Raw genomic sequence first — 20,217 nt, forward strand, 5'->3', positions numbered from 1 at the left:
CAAAGAGGGTAGATTTAAGTTGGATACAAAGAAAAAGTCTTTTACAGTGAGTGTGGTGAGGCACTGGAACAGATTGCCCAGAGAAGTGGTGGATGCCCTGTTCCTGGAGACTTTCAAGATGAGGCTGGATCAGGGCTTGTGTCCCTGTTCATTGCAGTGAGCTGGACTAGTGGACCTTCAAAGGTCCTTTTCAACTCTCAGGATTCAATGATTCTATGATAATGTGAAATTATAACTTCAGTAAACACATGAAATGAGGAAAACAATAAGTAAAAATAGAGGAATAGAGCACGGCAATGCAGTGAGGAGAAAATTAAAAGTAGGATAAATTATTCAGAGATCACCAATAATCACACATTTATTAATAAAAACCTTAATACTGGTTCTGGGAAGACAACAGAACTGGAGCTGTGATGGGATTTTAATTATTTTTCTTCTCGACAAATGCATTTTGCTTCCCTTTTGAAATAATAATAATGTCAAAAACTAGAAAATGGCTCCTTCTGAGGAAAGGAAAGCAAAGTGTCAAGTGTCACATCCTAAAATAATGCTCCTATACTGACACAAAGGGAAGTGTCCAACCAGAACCACCAAGTTAAGTTGACGGCTATCACTGGAGCAGTGAGGGGAGATCTGCTGGTGAGGAGATGGGGCTGGTATGCAGCCCAGAGGTCTTAATGCCTCCTTGTCACCCCACCAGCCCCATAAAATGCTGAGTGGAAATGCCCAGGGAAAGCACATGCTCACTGCATAGCTTAATCACACCCTGTACCACCACTGAGAAGGCCCTCACCCCACTCAAACCTGTGGATGGTGGCCACCCTCAGCAGCCCAGTGCATAAAGAAATGAGACATGGGTCTTATTTTCAAAGCTGCTCCCTCAGGTGTGCCTATCCAGTCTGGCAGGGTGGGATTTTCTGCAGGTTCCTACTATTGGTCTCTGATCACAGCCTTCAGATTCAATATTATTAATAAAGGTCGTGTTTGCCACACTTCCAATTACCTTTTAGCTGGCCTACAGCACTTTCTGGTCAGAGGGGAAAGGAGTATTTGGGCAGTCATTTGTCTTTCCTTGCCTGTGGAATACAGGGTTCACAGCAAGGATCCTACTGATTTCATGGGAATTTGGATCAGACGTCAGCAGAGCCCTGAGCATGCTGTGAGTCAAGAAGAACAGCAACCTCCCCCAGGTCTCAGGGCAGACAAGGCACAGGGCTGCCACTGGCAGCCTCCTCGATGAGGAGGAGGCTGGAAGCACACAGGGCAGGACGAGGAAGGAGCAGGAAACCTCTCCAGACCCCAAAGAAGCACTTCTTCCCAACACAAAACCCCATCAGTCAGCTGTAACAAGAGTCAACACCACCCCTTCCACTGTGAAGCAGAAGAATACATAACCAGGAGCAGGGCAAGAGGGACACAGCACACACATAGCATACCTAGCCTGGCAGCAATTCAGGCAGAAATTCAGCAATGATTTTGCATGGGTTGTTCCCTTTGCTTGAAGAGAAGCAGAATGCAAGTTGTTCCATTTTGGTTTGGTTTGGTTTGGTAGAGTTTGGGGCTGGTTCTTTTATAAGATACTCTGCTCTAACTCACAAACAATTTAGCTCTTGAAACTGAAATGTTACAGATGATCAGACCACGATATGACCTAAGTTCCACTGTTATTTCAGTCTCATATAAGGTTGAATTTCACGTGGCCAAGTTTACTGAGTTTTCAAGAACACCAGTACCAATTCTCTGCTAAAATTGCTTTGCTCAATACTTCTGTTCCAGAGTTGTAACTGCATTTCTGACAGCTCTTTGGGCCTGCTCCAAAGTCCCTGAAGACAACACTGGGCTCTCCTTCAGCAGCTGCATGTTCCCACCAGCCACATGCCCGGACGGCTGCTGGCAGAGCCAGCAGTGTGCCATGGGGTGCCTTCGGGCTGAGGCCGCAAACTGAGCAAGAAGCTGATGAAACCCACTGCTAAACAACCAAAAAATGGCACCAAAATGGCAGCAAAAACCAGGCGTCACTGAAACAGCAGCAGGCTCTGGTGTGGAGGTTTTGGCTGGTGGGTGAGTACTAGCACCATAGGGTGCCCCAGCCCTGGGCCCTTCTCTCCTGCTGCATCACCAGGGCAGTGGGTTTTCCTTCAGACCCAGAGTGGGGCTGTGCCCTGAAGGCTAGAGATGGCCAAAAAGCCTGAGTGTTCCAGCCCTCAGGAAGGCTGAGAAGGTGCTCTCATTCTCCCTCTGTTGGTCTGAACCTGAAAGGAAGGAGAGAGACTCCATGGAGACCCTCTGCTTTTGCTCTTTGCTAGGAATAAGGAGGCAGTGTGGGCAGCAAAAAGAGAGGAAAGTCACGAGGGGATAAGCAAAACCATTTCCCTCTAATTCAATCCTTTTCTGAGGGCCCTGTTTTTGCAAGTGTACCAATGGGCAGTTCATTTCAGCACTGAAACAATTGCTGGTAGCTATTTCACTTGACACTGGGGCTCAGGAAATAAGGTCAGGTACCTTAAAAAGCAAGAACCCAAACTTTGCCTTCTGAAACCCAAATTCTTGTGGACTCCAGAGAATACTGATACACATATCTACATTAAACGTGTCTAGGACTACAAAAGCTACAGGACCTATCCAATCAAAAGTATTCTCAGTGCCCTCTAAAGCCTGGTAAGTACTGGTAAGTACTGAAGCATTTCCTCCTCCAGAACTATAACTCTGAGGTCAGCCTACCTTCCCCCTTGTCACTCTCCTGGGTACAACCCTGTGCCAGGCTCCCTGATCCTGACTCCCCACTGCAGCAGCAGTGTGATACAAGCCGAAAGGAGCGTCTTCTGCAGCCCTGGCTCCTCTCTGCCTTGTCACTGCCTCCATGAAGGCCTTCTGCTCACATCTAAGCAGGTTGCATTCTCTGCTTTACTTGTATTTGCGTCAGACATCTTTTCAGGGCTTTCTCTCCCTTGCTTTGTTAGTGATTATAGATCACTGGCTGTGGGTGAGTTTGTCTTCAATCCGATAACAAGCATGTTTTATTTTTTGTCTTTTATGTAACAGCTTCCGAACACCAAGACTATCTCCAAAGTCACTGAGCATTGGAGTCACAAATTTATCCTCCTGGAGCAGAACTGCTGGGAGCAGACTTTTTGATTTCAAAGAGAAAGACTTCGCTGCAGCACAGCCATGGATCACGGCTGAGTGTGGGACTGGAAATGATTTTTTTTCTTCAGGCTGTTCATGTTTTATTTGTGTTGGGTTTTTTGTTGTTGTTTTTTTTTCCCCCACTTTACACATAGTCCCAGAGTGGTGGGTGGTACTCAGATCATCTCCATAAACAAATGGAAAGCAACCTGGCATTTAATTTCCTTAACCCACCAGACCCTCCTGTGCTCAGACAGCAGCACACTGGTCTGAAATCTTGACTCGGTATTCTGGGCAGACCAGAGGGGGGAAGGATTAACTGCTGATTTTTCTTTCCCACTTTTGTTAAAATGCACCCAAGCATGGCTCTTCCTACCCTGACTAACCTGGGTAGGTGCCAGATGGATTTCCCCTTTCTCTAGGCAATGGCTGAGGAATTTCAGCTGGCTAGGGCCAGGGCTAGGGGCTTTTCAGTAGCCTTTTCATCCCAGTCTGCCCTTTCTCAGCAGCTAATCCCATCTCTGCCCAGATCTACTATTCGCTAGACTGTACTGCTGCTTCACAATCAGCTTCAGGAGGACTGAATTCTGCCTTTTCCTTGTGGAAACAAAGAGATGTGTCTGAAAGAAAAGCTTCCAGCCACTCATGGAAAAAGGAATTAAAATCCTGAGGCAGCGCCTATGGCAGTAGGGTGGGTGGCTGGCTAAAACAGCATGCTGGTCTGGCTCTTTAAAAAGAAATTTGTATTATGCACTTCTCAGTATTTATCATGGGTAACTAATCTTAAGAAAACACGATCCACAAAGCTGCTGAAAAGCTCACAGGGAAAAATTTATCTCCTCAGTGACTGAAGCTTCTCATCCACTTTGCTTTCTGTGCTGTACATACGACACAGCACATGACACAAAACATATCTGGATTTAGCGCGGGACATGATCCCCCTCACCTAATCCCATAACTGCATAATGGCTTTCGATGCCAACCCAAACCTTTAATTGTCTCTGCTTTTCTTAATGTAAGCACTCAGGGGGTTATGTTGCACAAATTATAACTCATTCTTCCTCCTTTTTTCCTATCAAACCATCTCTCAAAAAAACACACAGCAGAGCTGCACCACTCTATAGCCAAAGCATCTCCTCCGCTGAGGTGTGAGCAGTGAAGAAAGCACATGACTTGCAATACTGCAGGCTGACATGCTTCCAAATCCCTCCAAGTACTCAGGAGTTAAGCTCTCCCTGGTGCCCGTGACCCAGGCTATTAGCATGCAGCCTGTGTAGTACAGCTCCCGCGGGCAAACATTGCACACAGCCCGCCAGCACCCAGCCCTGCACCCACCTACCAGCACAAGTATCTCCCCAGCCCACAGCCCGTGCTCAGTGCAGCAAGCCTGGCCTGAAAATGGCAGCTGAACCCTACAGCAAAGAAAGCACTTTGGAGCCTCAGCTTCCCAGCTCACCTGACAGGCTACCGTAGCACTCAACTGCACTAAGAATACTCCAAGGATTTCCTTATTCTCAAAAGCATAAACAACTTTCAGTTTCTCAGTCCTTTAAGAATCTCAGCTATTCACTCCTTCTCAGGCAGCACCTGACTATCACTGTTAGAGCCTGGGTAAGTTTTCTGCACTGGGAAAATATTTTTTAGAGGAAACAGCTGTCCCCACTCCTTTCTTTCATATTTTTGTTCTCATCCCTCCCAAGGAAACAGTTGCTAGCACAAACCCAGGAATTCCAACTGGTCTTCAGGAGACAGATGTTGTCCTACTGGCCACTTCCCACAACATTCATTTTACTTTCAAGCATATTTTAATACATCATTGTTTCCAAAAAAAGGGCAAGCATTAAGAAAAAGCACTACCTCTCTGAGAAACATGTAGCATCTTCAACAAATAATAACACCAGTTCCCCCTTCCCCCAAAGCTTAGTCCCAGTACTGTACATCCACTATCAGATCCTAAAATATATCTTGAAAGATAGCAGAAGTATCCACTGTTTGTCTACTTTTTTTCTTTTGCACCGGAGAATTGAGTACGGGTTACATCCCTGCCAATTTTGTTTCCAATAGCATAGGGAAATAAAACCATGACAAATTGCCTTTATTACTTCCTTAAACAAGAACTGAAACTTGTCCAAAAAAGCACATGAAAGACTAACTTGGATGATTTGAGCTTTTGCCAGGAACAGAAGTGATACAATAATGCAATAACTTACATGTATACTGATAAAGGAGTATTTAACTGGTCTTTGAAAGAATGCTTGATTTTAATAGTACAAAGAAGGTTAATTGGTTCTTTCATAGCTTGCACTACAAATAAAGCAGATTTTCAGTCAAAATAACATATTTCTTATTTTGTATACATGCCATTGCACTGTTTTATGACCCTAGCCCTGAAGTCCAGAAACACTCAGAAGCCATGGTGACTTCAGGGGCATAATGGGGACATGGGATTGGGTCTTCACACTCAGTCTGAGATATGGCACAGTAATAAAGCATGGCTATGATGAAACCCCTCCACTTAATAGGTGCTGGAATTGTGACTACTGTATGGAATCTCTTTTTTGTGTTTGTCTACTTTCCTCACCTTAGTACATAACCTTGCTGCCCCTGAAACCATCAGGAGCTTTGCAAGGGATTAAAGAAGAAGCAAGCCCAGGTCAAAAGGTTTAAGTCCCTTTTTGTTTGGGGAAACGACATTGGGAACTGGCCAACACTCCCGAGAGTCACATGTGGCCCTGAATATCCTGAAAACATTGTAATGACCCCACAGGGGCTGGTTCTGCACGGAGGATGCGTGGTGGTACATGAGCCTGTGGTCCACCAGTGTGGATGCCAATCCTGTCTGAAGGGGATGGCAGTGTGGGTATCTCTACAAAGTGCATCAGTCTTGGGGCCAGTTCCCATACTGGGTTATCCCAGCTCAGCATCTCAGCTCCTCTAGCTGTCTCATGTGGGGATCAAGGCTGGCATTTGTTTAGCACCTTGTGCATAGGCTTTGGTGCCTTGGGAATATGCAGCTTGCTCCTCTGCCACCCCTCTCTAGGCTATTATAATTAGGAAAAAGCACTGTGGCTTGCTTCAGCTTGTTTCAAAATCTAACCCTGCGTTCCTGTGCTCTGCAAATATTTCCATTTAGCCAATGACACATTTTATGTAGGTGAGGCCAAGAGAAGAGTGGGTGTGAGGGAGAGATCTACCAATTCATCTCAAACTCCATTTTCAAGCGCAGTGCGTGAATCTCTTTTACATACACTACAATTCATTCTCTATTTACTCTAGGTAAACAGAAAAATTCATTGTGAAGCGTTCATTTTTGCAAGCTAATCAAGAACATTAGGTCCCAACAGATTCATTTAATAGAAATATAATAGGCATTCCTGCTTGCCTTTCATCTAGCCTAGCTGCAAATGCTGAAATGAACAGAGAGTTAACCCTGCCTTGGAACTGAGATCCCTTTGCAGCTGACAGTGGCTTGCAAACACTTAGGCTTCCCATCAGCACTTCCCAGCTTTTGCTCTTTCCCCGCAGCAGTGAAGCGGCAAGGAGAGGGCTCAGGGCAAGGAAGTGCTGAGCCCTACAACCATGTGTACCCGAGTGGATGGGGGAGAGAGATTTGGGGCCCCAGCCTGGCTGTCTCCATGCACCGCGCGAGACCAGGCAGCACCACGAGGCCATTCACGTTCTGACATCAAACACACGAGATTTGCAAGCAATTCAAGATCTTAAATCGTTCACGGATACCAGAACGAGCATTAGAAGGCTAAACAGGAACAACAGAAAAAAAAAAAAAAAGTAATATTTCATAATGTATGGCATAATGAACAAAAGCCTTTCAGAAAGAAAAACGGTTTACACTGTGCTAAAGTAACAATCTAGACTTGTTGTAAGTATGTTATTCTTACAAGTAGTTCGCAGTTATTCTTGAAGGCAAGTCTTGGAGTTTCCTTAGCATAGTGCTGCTGGGGAAAATTTTCAGCATGTCCATCTTCATCTCTAGCCTGAAGGGAAATATAATGGCCTATTTAGGGACTTACAAATAATGGAAGGAAAAAAAAATAGCTAAAAGCATAACAGCTCAGATCATTAAAACAGACGGGAATCCCCAAACACAACATCATTAAGAAGTTCGTTTAAATACACCTTTTAGATATGACAACCTGCGACGCTGTTCTCTTACACAGCTCAGGTTGAACATGCAAATTCATCGCAGCATAATCATTAGAACAACAACAGACAAACCCAAAACAAAATATTTGAGCTGGAAACCGTGAGTGACTTCAGGGTTTCCATTTACTTCATTACATTTTTCAGGATTACATTACATACGTTCTCGATTCAACTTTTTGACATGCGTAAGCAATCCCTAGATAATGTATTTTCAGTTTAACAGCAAGGCCAAAAAAAATAAATAAGCTTTCATAGTCATATTTTACACGTAACGCTATTGTAGACAAACGGACTCCCCCTCTGTGCTTAAGCGAAGATCCGAAAGGAGCAATCAGCTAGTGAGAGCAGCCATCTTTCCATCAAACGCGGGAGAAATATTTAATTACGAAGATGCATTAAAAGTTACTGGTTATTTGGAGCTGCACTGTTAATTAAGAAAGCCGAAGTTTAAATGGAGACATTAACAGAGCCCATTAGCAGCACTGCCTGCATATAGCGTTTTCCTCCTAATCTGTGCCGTTTTCAGGTTTTGAGCTGAAGCAAAAGGGAGAAGAGGGTGAGAGGAGGAGCGTCGGCAGAGCACTCATTACACTGTTCATTTGGGTGACACTTGCACTCTGTTCCGCTCCGTCTCATCTGATCCCTGACTGTTCGCTCTCTCCCTCTCGCAGCCTCCCGAAATTCACAGCTGAGCTGTCTCCCTCGCATATGGCTTGCATATAATTATGCACATTCCATTTTACACTGCATTAAAATGATGAGATCCTGGCTCCCTGCCAGCGTATTTAAATAAGCCCCAATGAGCCAGGGGTGGGGGAAGGAGTGGGGGGCTGGGGAGGGGACGAGGGGGGGACGCAGCGGGGGACACCGTGCGGTTCCAGTCCCCACAGCAGGGTGATGGCCGGGGCCAGGGCACGGCATCCCCATGGCAGTGGCAGCACTCCCACATCGTCCCTCCTTGCACGCGTCACACTTGTCAGCGCAGGGACATTTTTTTAGCACTGGCAGTTGTGCAAGCTATTTGCACCTTTGCACGTTGCATGGCTGTTTCGCCTGCAGAGAGGCTTCTGCCTCTCCTCTGGAGAAGGGATGGGAACGGGGAGCAGCGGGTGAGCAGTGCAGGGGTTTTCAGGAAAACGTGAAGTGGTTACACCAGCTGCACCTCAGGTCCCTGCTGGCTGCCCAGCGGCGTTAGCTAACTTTGCCCAATGGAGACAGTGCAATTTTTAGAAGTGCAAAGTTTGCCCAAAAGTATCTTTCAAACAGCATCTACTATTGGGAAGTACAAAAATAGCTTGCAATGCGCATGCCATAGCAGCTTATATTTTTTTTTTCTGCTGCTGCCTCAATAGCTGCCGCGTGGAAAATGTTGTAAAATTTTCCTTCTAGCCACAAAGAAGAGGCAAAGCATTCCCGAGCGCCTGAAATCCCCCTCATACTGACTAAGGCTTAAATGTATTCTTCTAATTATTAACTTGGAACTGAAGCCTCTCTCACACAATACATTTCCCTCCCGTGCTGCATCAAATGCCAAGTCCAAATCTGAACGTTTTTATTAAATATATATACATATATATATAGTAATTACTCAGTTTGAAAACAAACTTGGTCGTTTTCTTGCCTCACAGCCTGGTTTAAGAGATATGGACAGCTCATTGAGGCCCTTCCAAGCAATTCGGAACTCAGTGGAGGACAGATGCCCTCCCAACACTGTGCACAGTTCAGCACCAGCGGCTCCAGCAGCAGCTCTCCAACACAGAAATGGCTGTGGAGAAAAGACCTGCGTGCAGCCCAGTGGCAGGGACCTGCTGAGACCTTGCATGGGGCTGCTCGGGTGCTGCACAGGGCTGGAAGTGCTGCCTCAGAGCTGTGCAGCCATGCCTTGGCACTGTGGTGGATGCTGCGCACGTGCCAGCCCGCAGGTTGCAGCCTGTCTCTGGGGCCCTGTCCCAGTGCACACACCTTGCAAAGTGAAATGGATAGCAGGGTGTTTGTGGTGCACGTGTCACAACACAGAAACAAAGCCCGCTGACCTTGAGCCACTTACCAAAACTGCTGGTTCAACAGAGGCTGTTGCTCACAGCGACACGCTCCCCTCCTACCCTTCCTTATTTCATTTAACTTCAGATGTCGCCAAAATGTCCTTGCCTCCAAACCAGTTCAGTGGCATACTGCTATCATTTACGTAGGCAGCAAAAGTGTACCTGGCTATCTCTTTTCCACTGCGCAAAACGCTTGCTCTCAGCAGCCAGACCTATTTCCCCAGCTGCCTTACACGAATCCATCACTACCATTTTCCAGTTGTAAATAATTTGTAGAAGGAAATACCCTTACAATGTTCAGCACGGTTATAAGCGTATTAAGAGTGGCTCAGAGCTTATCGTGTCACTGCAACACTGTGATATGTGTTGAGTCTGTGATATTTGCACTGAATTCCTCTCTGTTATGGCTGCACACCAGCAGGCACCTGCCCCATCTGCCCTGCCTCTCTGCCTCGCTCCCAGCACGCTGGTGACTGCAGCTCTTCCATCAGTCCCACTGCCATGGGGTGCATTTTGAGTGCTACTGTTCAAAAGAAAGCAGCTGGAAAAAAAAATCAAACCTGTCATCTCCCTGTTTTTTACAATTCTTTTAAACCCCAATACTGTTATAGGAATGCTTTCAACAAAAAGTGGATGTCCAAAGTGCTAGATGTAATTGAATGCATGTATGCAATATACGGTACGACTGCTCTCATAGTACATTTTGTTCCAGGACAATAAAGGCTCTAGCTCTTACTCTGCACCTTGGGATCATGTGAACACTCTGGCTTTCATCAGCAGAAAACTACCGCAACTTTTCTGCAGCAGCACCTCTCCTGGGACTTCCAAATCCCCCACTGAGCAGCCCCAGCTGGCAGGGAGGCATCCAGAAGGGAAACTCAGCACAGGGACTGCTGGCAGAGAAGAGCCCGTCACCCAGAGCGTGTTGATGGCCAGAAAGATCTATGGAGCAAACTACAGCCATCTCCGTGGGGCTGGCTTGACTTGCAAGTTCAATGTGATGACGGGTGGCATAGGAAATCACGGCCTTTAATTGCAGGTTAGATATCAGGAAACCCTTCTTAATGATAGATACAGCAAAGCACTGGAGTAGATTGCCTAAGGAGGCTGTCAAAGCCCCATCACTAGAGAATTTTAAGAGCAGATTAGGCAAACATCTGTCAGAAATGGCATGCACGGAGTAGCTCCTGACTTGAGGAAGTGGGACGGATGACTGCATCTCCTCTCCCAGGTCCCTTCCCTTGTTCCCTGACACTGAGCTTTGGAAGAAAATAGCAGGAGGCTAAGGAAAGAAAAGAAAACAAAAAAAGAACAGTAAGAGGGATCTGAAAGGACCTCTCTGAAAATAGCACGGCATTTGATGTTCATTGTGTACTCATTAATAAGTGCATCATGACAACTATCTTTGGCTACACAAACTGTGCTATCTGTTCATCAGCCAAGCAGCCTATATTTGTGAAAGATGCCAGTAGTTTGAAAACAGACTATATATTAAGTCAACATTTCTTTTTTTAACAAGGAGGAGGAAGAACAATCTACAGTAGAATTTCCTTCTCTCCAAAGTGCTTTAACTTCTGCATGGATTTTTGTTTCTCCATTGAGAAAAAAAATTAACTTGATCCAGACTGGGGACTTCTTAGCTTCAGTGCCTTTTGATGCAGCCTTAGTACTGGAAATCTGTGCTTGCAGCTTAATATTAAGGGCAGGATCTCATGATAGTGTAAGTCACGAGGCAGGCTGAACAGAATAATTTTATATTAAGACGGAACTTGTTAATGCAAAGCTGTCACTAAAACAGGACAATGCTTTTGCAATAAAATCCTAATGCTTGGTCCACAAAAATTTAACGCCACTTAAATGAAAACACCTAACCTCTGCTTTCTAGGAGGAACGTCTGACTGAGTAATGCAGAATGACAGAATATTAGTCTGCTTACTCAGTATAAAATTGCCATCTAATTTCCCTAAATGTCCTTTAAAATGGATGAAACATGTGGCAGCCACCTCTAGATATATTAAAGGCAGGCTGAGTGTCTCTGGTAGGACAAAAAAAGCTGTGGAAAGTCAAACACCATCACTAGAGAAGTGCAGACAACTGCTGTAAGGCTGGCATCCCGTTGTGATGAGCTGTATGCATCGTCCTCAGTACTACTGTCCTGGGCTGGCTGCAGATGGGGCAGAGCACCGTACCTCCACATTCCCCACAGAGGTTACCTCTCCAGCCAGAGGAGTGAGGAATTCCTCATCCTCCAAACTCATCTCTTGAAGGAAATCCTTGGGGAGACCCTAATCCTTGAAATTCCAGTTCCTGTGGATTGCTGTTGTCCCACATAATCAATTGTCATGGTCTCCGCATTCGCTGTACCAGCAATGGTAAAAATAGTACTTCGCTTCCATCTGTTGAGTATATTCTTTCCAGAAATGTGGACAGACTCACTCTGGCTTGGGGCTTGGTGGGAGCACTGTGTCCCTGAGCCCATAGCAGAGTCTGCCCAGGACCCCTGGCACCACACATCTGGGGAGCAAGGCCCTCCCTCAGGGAAGAACCCCACTAATACTTCACAAAGAGTTCGCTCTCTGCAAGGATTCCCGGATTTTCCTGAATGGCAGAGCCATACTATCTGTGGGCTCACCACTTCCCTCAGCTGCATGCAACCCACTAACCTCCACAGTTGTCATTTTAGGGTCACCCCATACCTTGGGTCCTCCCCAGGTGAGAAGAGCCTGCCCAGCACAGAGCTCCCATCCCGGGGGCTCTCTGACACAAGTGGCTCTGAACAGTCAGCGGTGGGTTACAGAGCGTCTGTGGGCCACATGGTACTAACTTCCCTCATTTCCAGCTGCTAAAATGCATTTAAAGACAGCTAAAAATACATTAAATACTTTCCTAATGTTATTTTTCCATGTAAGCAACTGCTGTAGCCACCACAGGAATGTTATTTGATCGCCAAGGGGAGGGGAAGTGGTCCACGAGACAATCTGTCTGCTGGAGGTGATCTACAAAGTTAAAAAGAAATTGGGAATGTGCCTTCTTGTAACTTCTTTATGAAGTGTGCAGAGGAAAACAAGCAGGGCTTCCACTGGCTTCTTTTGCTCCCCTGAAGGAAGCCACTGGTGAAGAGAAGCAAAGGGAGCAGTTACCAATGCCAACGCATGACCTGGGGACTGGGCACGTGGCTCTCCCCTCAGCATGCAGCTGCAGGCAGGCAGGTCTGTACCATTTTGCTGCTGGGATCTGCTCACAGACTCCCTTGAAACCTCTCCCTGGCACTCAGCTGCTCCCTGGCTGCCATATTTTATAGGACAGGCCACTGTGCTGCAGTTCCCTTCAAAATGAGCAAGCCTGTGTGGTCGCTGAGGAGAGATGTCCTTGTAAAGAGGTCATCTCCAAACAGAATCCGATGCACAACTCCTTGCAGGCACTCTAGGCAAGGCCAGGGACCCTTTTTAGGCAGCCCACTTCTTGCAAAGAGCTGCTGATGCTTTACCATCATACGTCCACAAACGGTGGTGAACCTAGACCCTGCCTCCAATTTTTGTTCAAATTTTAGTTGGCATTTAATTTCTGCACTGCCAGAAGTGAATACAGAGTCTGAACACAACAGCACTGATGGCAGACTAGATCAGAAAGGCATTTCAAGTCCACAAGTTAAGGGAAAGGCTTGATGTTGACATGGAAATGACATGGGGAGCCAGCGACCTGACTGATGTGATTAAAACTGGAGAAAAGGCATCATTCAGAACATCCTGAAACCTCCTCCTCTGTGCTGACATAAGAAATGCTATCTGACTTTAAAAATAAATGGTCCAAGGTCAAAGCTGCTATTCTAACCAAATCCAACCCACTCCTCCTCGTTGTCCCATTCTGAACAGGTGTGAAAACTCCTGGGAAACAGGCAGTTTTGCTGAGAAAAGCTGTCCCAGAAATGTGCCTTGTGACAAAGAAGGAGAAGGTGCCCATCTGTGGAATGATAGGGCAGAGTTTCTGAAATTATCCTTGTCAAAGCAACTGAAGAATGTCACGTTCATTTTCTTGCATAACAGAAGCACACCAAAAACTTACAACAAATGTGCCTGGAAATCTGATAAACAGATATTTGTGAGCCTTCTCTTTTTTTAAATAACACTTTTCCTCAAGATCTGTGGCTCAGAATGGTACAGCTTTAAGTATTACATTTTTCACTCAATTTTGTAGTATAAAATTAACCACGGATTATATTTAAAATGCAAGCTGCACATTCTATTATAATGTGGGTAATATAACTGAATCAAAAGGAAATGCGAACAACAGTACAACCTTAGTGTCTGGTAAACCCATAACTTTCTTGCTACTGTGATTAAAACTTGCTAAAAACTCACACCAAAAACAAAAAAATGAAGAAAGATTTGGCTTTATGGATTCAATTCACATTTTCCTTCTCTAGGTTTGAGTTCTCTATTCTTTAGAGAAGGACCATGATTTTCTGCTGAGCTCCTCATCTTTCTGGGCAAAGAAAAAAAAAACAGGGTTTTCTTTTTGTACAGCTTGCACTGCTGTGCATGCATAGCCCCTTCTACCACAGTAACAGAAACTTGGCCAAAACTGATGACAGCTTCCAGATTTGTCCCATATCAGGAAAGAGCAACTGATGGAACAACAGTGCCTGCTGCCCTGGTCCACTGCTGTAATGAGTACGGGAAGACATGAATGACTGAGCAGCTCAGAGTCCTGGACTCTCCAGCAGGTGAAGGTGGCCCAGCCTCCAGCCAGCAGCTCAGGCAGTGAACTGCCCTCTGCTCTCCCCCTTAAAACTCCTTTCCCCTTTACTTTCCAGACCTATACACCTTCTTCCTTCCTCTGCTAGATAATAACCAGGCAGTTCCTGCAGCTTTCACAGCACAGTGACATACAGGATGTGTTCAGGTGGCTGCCACAAAAGCTCATTTTTCAAACTGCATAAACCTTTACCCGTATCATAAATTTTTAATAACCAGTTCTGAATTGTCAAAGAATAAATATGGCAACAAAAACATCACACTGAGATAATCTGAAAAAAAATAAAAGCAGCAACTTTGTTTATTGCCCCTATGAACATTTGACAAGTCACAGCTGCATGAGACCTTCATAACACTGGGACTGTCCTGCTAATCTCCCTCTGATTCATGGCAGGCCCGATTCAGAGACACTAATGGACTCTGCTTGACAGTTATTGTAACTTATTCAATACACGACCTAAAATATATCCAGGAAAGAAATTAAAATATGCTACCGATTTCCCAGCAGATTCCATTTTGGTAATGGGCAGCTCACACCAGCATAGCCAGTCTTTCCCAACAAGCTTTCCCTCCTCCTTCCCATTCCTCACTTCATAGGATAAAAACATTTTCTGGGGCACTGTGTGTTTCGCAGTCAGGTAGCTCAAGCATCCTTTCCACCACTGCTTTTCCTACCAGGATCCCCCGGCACAGAGAAGGGGCTGCTGCACAGGGCAATCACATGTTTCCAATCAGCCTGCCAGTGACACGGGGAGGCAGAAAAACAAAACACAACACCCAGGAAAAAAGAATCCTTGAATGCTGGTTATGGTTAGCTAAGGCTCACAGGCCAAACAGATCGCTGTCCCTAATGAATTCATTTCAATGCATCTGCTTCTTTCAAGCTCTGGCATTGTCAGTACCAAAGCAACAATGCCCATTTCCTCCAACTGTGGTATCGCACATATGATTAATCATTTTGACCCAGTGCATATATTTTTTTAAAGCAATTGCAGGTTGGTTTAATGAACTCCTCTCCCACTGGCTTTATAGAACAGTGATGATCAACATAACATTAAGATAAACCTTTTGCCCCAACACTCCCTCTCTCTGACAGCTTGCCTTATTTGCTTCACAACAGTCAATAACCAATTAAGAGACAATGAGTTTGGTCAATATAGAAGATAACAATAAGACTTCAACAGCTGGAAAATTCTACACATACTCCTTTTCTTAATTCACATCTTTGTGGTATAAAAACCGTTCTGCACTTGGAATAAATGTGGAGAAGGAAAAACAATGGCCAGATCTGGTTGTTAAAAGCTTTCTCTTAAATCTCTTGCATCTGTAAGCATGATAAACACTCAGCTGTGATCAATGCCAGACAGGCAGGAACCTATTCTCTGGATTTGCTGTGGCCTTTTAAAGCGTGAAAATAGAAATCTCTCCCTGCTTCGGCCATGAGTGACAGATCATTTGGGCCATTCCCATTTGAAAATGGAGGGGCCATAATATTTTTTAAATAAATAATTTATGAGCCAAGCTATGGGGGGGTTAAGGGGTGATCAGTCTGTCAAGGGGCAAAACCTAACAGGAATGGAACATAAATGGGAGAATGGGCAAGGAAAGAATGAAAAGAAAAGAGAGGAAGCTTTGATACAAATGACATCTTCTATAATCTCCCAGTCTTTCTTCAGATGATGAATGGTTGCAATAAAGGGTGGGATAGTAGCAGCTATAAGCAAGACAAAAGCAAAGCCTGGCTGGTGGTGAGGAGCACTGATTATAATTCCAGACATCCCAGCTGGAGGTCAGCGACTGAGGTCACAACATCATCACTGGCTTTAGCTCTGACACCAGGTACAGCAACTTCTCCCTCCCCGCCAGCTTTTATTAGGCCTTTATTCAAAGTGTTACTTTCAAAGATAGAATAACAGGCTGATATAACACAAATCAGACAGTCCCTTTTTCCAGGATTTCCACTCTTCTTTAAAGGAGAAAGGTACTTGGCTCATCCTGACAAACAAGATGTAAATCAAATGCCTCTCAGTTTGCGCCAAACACAGGCAGCAAATTATTAGTAAATTATTAGTAAATAACGTGCCTGTGTTTTTCGCTGTCCACAGCAACCCTCTATCACCCAGAGAGGCCACAGTATCATGTCTGAAAATCAAGCCCATAAGAAAGTTCAGAACTCACAGGCCTTTTCAGGCAATGGGAGACAAGCAACTACAATTTATCTTCGCAACTTGCCTTGAGATTTCAGAAGTCCTATTCTGAGTTTCTCCCTTTTGTCACAGTAAGATGAAATCTGCTGAAAAGCACTTTTGTCTTCTCGGTTCCTTTTACTACCTACCATCTTCCACAGGGAGCAGCTAGAGGTAGATCCTTGGCCAGGTTCCTGTGCTGACAGGAATCCACTTATAAACACCCCCAACAGTTTACCTCACACCCTTGGCTCTATTTGACTGCAGCCTTGTTTTCAACTCTGTGCATTGTTAATACAGAAAAATATGTATCTACATAGTACTCCACCTCTTAAAGACAGGCTTAAAAATCTAGATGCTAGAGAAACGAGCAGGCTGAAACATATTCACCATCTTCTTTATCTTCTGCACTGATTCACTTGTTTGCCTCCCTACTTGCCTGGCCTCCTACAGAGGCTCTCTCTCTCCTGTAGTCCTAATTTACTCTTTCGTATTTCTCACCTGCAACTCCTGCCTGGAGAACCTTCCCTGGAGGTTACGCAGGACTCTTGCATGTTCCCAGCACTGCTGTCTCCTCATGCGTATGCATCAGCCTGTTCAAGTCATCTCCCACCATCTCAGGCCAGTATCATCAGCCTTTTAAAGCTTCCATAGGCTTATTCCAGCCTCTCCCATGCTCTTTTAAACAAGATCTGCTTGTCCAACACTTACAACAAATAGGTAGCCAATAATCTCATTTACAGCCCCGGCCTTCTTTAATCTTTCCCCATTGCCAGACAGGCTATTCAGTGTCACCTTAAGAAGATACGTATTAAGTTGTTGGAACAACTGAGCTCCAACTGGTGGCCTATGCAATAGGTGATCCTGTTACGTTTTCCTCAAAGACAGAGCTATTGCATCCACAGGGAAGAAAAGAGATGGGGCTAGGGCATTCCTGCATGCATCTAGGAGCTGACAATGAGTACCCCTGACTCCTCCATTTAAGGGCTGTGCTCGAAGCATCCAGGTGGGCTTGTCAATATTCAAAGAGTGAAGTACTCCTGGTGTACCTTGACTTCCAAGCTGTAATGCCAAAGTTTGTCTCTTAGTGGCCAATGCAGATAATTATTATTTTAGGGTAGAACTGAAATGACATATCTGTCTAAGCAGAGCCTGGAGAAACTTTTAGAAATGTGGTCTTTGGTCTTTCATCTTCCACATACAGCTCCATAACTCCTTATTGTTTAACCAAGATGTAGAGGCACTTATCTTGATCATAGTAAGTCTTAGAGCAGGAGGCAGCAAGGCTTGGGGGAAACCAATGCTTTTGTTACTGCTAGTACGCAGAATTATAAAACCATCAAGCAAAGAATCAGCTCTGATTTTTTTACACTTCAAGCACATTGATAATCTACTGAATATTGCTGCTAAATGAAAAAAAAAAAAAAGACAATTTTCTATTTCAAATTTGACCTCAACAAAATCCAAAATTCAGAAGTCTTGCCTGCATCCAGGCTACTGTGTATCTCCATTGTGAATTACCTTTGCAGTTCTTAGTCCACTTCCTCAACGTGTGCTTCAAGCTTCTCTAAAGTGAAGAAAAAACCTGCTAGCCCTGCACACAGCCACCAGCAATACTGAGCTTGACAAAGCCAGGGCTAGCGGGATTTGATATCCACCAAATGCTGTTCAACCTAGCACCAAGCTGAGCCTGCGGGCCAGCAGGCAGGATGAACAGTCCATGTTTCCCAGTGCCACAGGCTGAGAAGGATCGGCATTGTGTTTTCTTTAGTAACAGGGTGGCCAGAAAGAAGAGAAGCTAAAGCATTCCCTTTTCAGACTCAGTGAGTTCCAGGAACAGAATTATAATTTAAATTAACTACATCTAACCATGTAATTAACATTCATGTCCTTTTATTACAAGCATCTTCACCATCTATTCTGTGAAATGCAACTTAATAACTTTTTTGTGGGGAATGAGATGGAACAACCATTTGACTCATTTGAATTGTTTATATATTAACTGTTGAATTGATGCTATTATTATTAATCTTATTATTCTAATTACATGTGTTATGTCTTTTTACAGTAGCATTCCTTCCAGAATTAGACTAGTTTATGCAACTCCATTGTTCCTCTTGTTTTAAAAATCTGACACGGAATCACTGGCACCAAACAAAGTGAAAATGAGCATTGTGCACAAGGAGCTGAAACATCAGCTGCTTCACGGGAAGGGGAAATCTTTGAGTATTCCCTAACAACCAGCACGTTTCACAGCATACAGTGGCAGAACACTTCACATAGAAGAGGCAAGGTTTAAGAAATTGGACTGCTCTAAGCAGTTAAAAGCAGGCAGGGTCTTTTTTCAAAGTCTAGGTCATGTGCCTGGCACTGCGTCATATGGTGTCTCTCTTCCGCCATTTGTTTATTTGCTTCTGGCAGTTTTGGCAGTGAGGTATCAGAGTGAAATGCACACCGCTCTATACATATGGTGGGAAGAATCTAGTGCATCAGTTGAATGCATACTGTACTGTATACACATTCTGTTTTATCTCTGAGCACAGCTGTGCTGTAAAAGCTTACAAAATGTGAAGCCTTCTGTGCCGGAAAAACATCGACAGGAGAAGCTGGCCTATAACTTATTAGCTTGTGACACAAGTCAAAAAAAGCCAGAGTTAAAGCTGACAACTCCTGGCATTATGATGAAAAGCAGAGAGGCTCAAGTTAAAGAGGGAGCGTCAGTCCCAGCTTGATGTTGCTGCCATGGGTCACAAATGTTTTGTTCTAGGACAACAGTTCCTAACGCAGGCCTGCAGCTTCCAGCCTGCCACTGGCAAACAGGCTGGGGATGGATGCAGGGAGACCTGGGCATGAGCCCAAGCACAGCACTGGCTCTCCTCATCCAACACAGTAGCCTTCAAGCTGTGCTCAGTCCTGTGCCTCCTACTGCTCCAGCATTTTGAGATGAAGGTGTGGAAACATGGCAGAAAACTCTCCTGCACTGGTTAAACCAGATACCTGAGTAGATTCTTTTCCACTACACCTTGAAACAGGTACTCTGAGGAAGAACAGACATCCTGGACCAGATCTCAGGACCCCTTAGTCAGACTTGTCTCCAGCAGTGACCAGTACTGAACTCGTAAGCACTACCCAAGGAGCAATGGGCCAACAGTCCTTCCAGGGTTGTGGGCCTGCCACGAAGGCTGTAGGAGCAGTGTGTGAGAGGTTTGATAAAGGAGCTTGCCCTCTATGTCTACTTCTACTGGATTTTGTAAGTACATCTTGCTTTATGGCACTGAGAGATCACAGTAAGCCTCCTTTCCTACTTTCTAATGAACTCCAGATGTGTAAGGAGGTGTACGCAGAGGAAGTGAGGTGAGTAAGCAAAAGAGAGAAGGGAAACACAGGGATGACAGTTTTAGGATGCAGAGTCTGGTAAGAAAAACTTGACTGGAGACATCACTTCTCCTTCCCAGTCCCATAGGAATGAATGAGTGAACTGCCAGGGCTGACTTCTGTGCTTCCCCTCCATGCCAGAAAGGGTGAAATACAACCCCAGCTAAGTTTAGCTTGTCTGCTTCATCTCATGGGAGTACATTACATGGCTCTGCCATCACTCTGTGTCCATTGCCTCCTTTCCCAGCCCTACGGGTGACTCCTTGCCTACTGCACAGCCAAGGAGAAGTAACAAGGAAAAGAAATATAAGTCTCAGCAAGACGTTTTGTCCCATCTCCCATCAAAGACATGAAAATGAAATAGAAGCAAGGAAGGGGGAAAATAACAAGTTCTTGCCTCAAGCATTTATTGCTGCTGATGCTAGTTCATTTTCAACAACCAACTTTAATTGCATCTCCACATTGGATAAACCTACTTGTTCAAATGCCATTAAAATGTTATTTTAAAATGTATGGCAGGCTCCTCCTTAAAATCAGGCCATGGTCTGTACTGAAGGAAATTGTATGAGA

The 20,217-nt window shown here is 44.9% G+C and overlaps 1 protein-coding gene across 3 annotated transcripts in view; it reads right to left on the minus strand.

The window, feature by feature from the left end:
- Window positions 1-20,217, minus strand: part of SOBP (sine oculis binding protein homolog) — a 112,041-nt gene that overhangs the window by 40,543 nt on the left and 51,281 nt on the right. For 2 of the 3 annotated variants that reach the window (XM_065735425.1, XM_065735444.1), the window contains one exon: window positions 7,026-7,121. The exons of the other annotated variant lie outside the window; for it this stretch is intronic. In XM_065735425.1, coding sequence (XP_065591497.1) covers window positions 7,026-7,121 — 96 coding nt within the window. The remainder of the gene's footprint in view (window positions 1-7,025; window positions 7,122-20,217) is intronic. 3 annotated transcript variants of the gene reach the window in all.

The sequence above is a fragment of the Cyrtonyx montezumae genome, unplaced genomic scaffold (assembly GCF_038088225.1).
Source record: "Cyrtonyx montezumae isolate F1298 unplaced genomic scaffold, pur_monq_1.0 scaffold_0, whole genome shotgun sequence".
Lineage (NCBI taxonomy): Eukaryota > Metazoa > Chordata > Aves > Galliformes > Odontophoridae > Cyrtonyx > Cyrtonyx montezumae.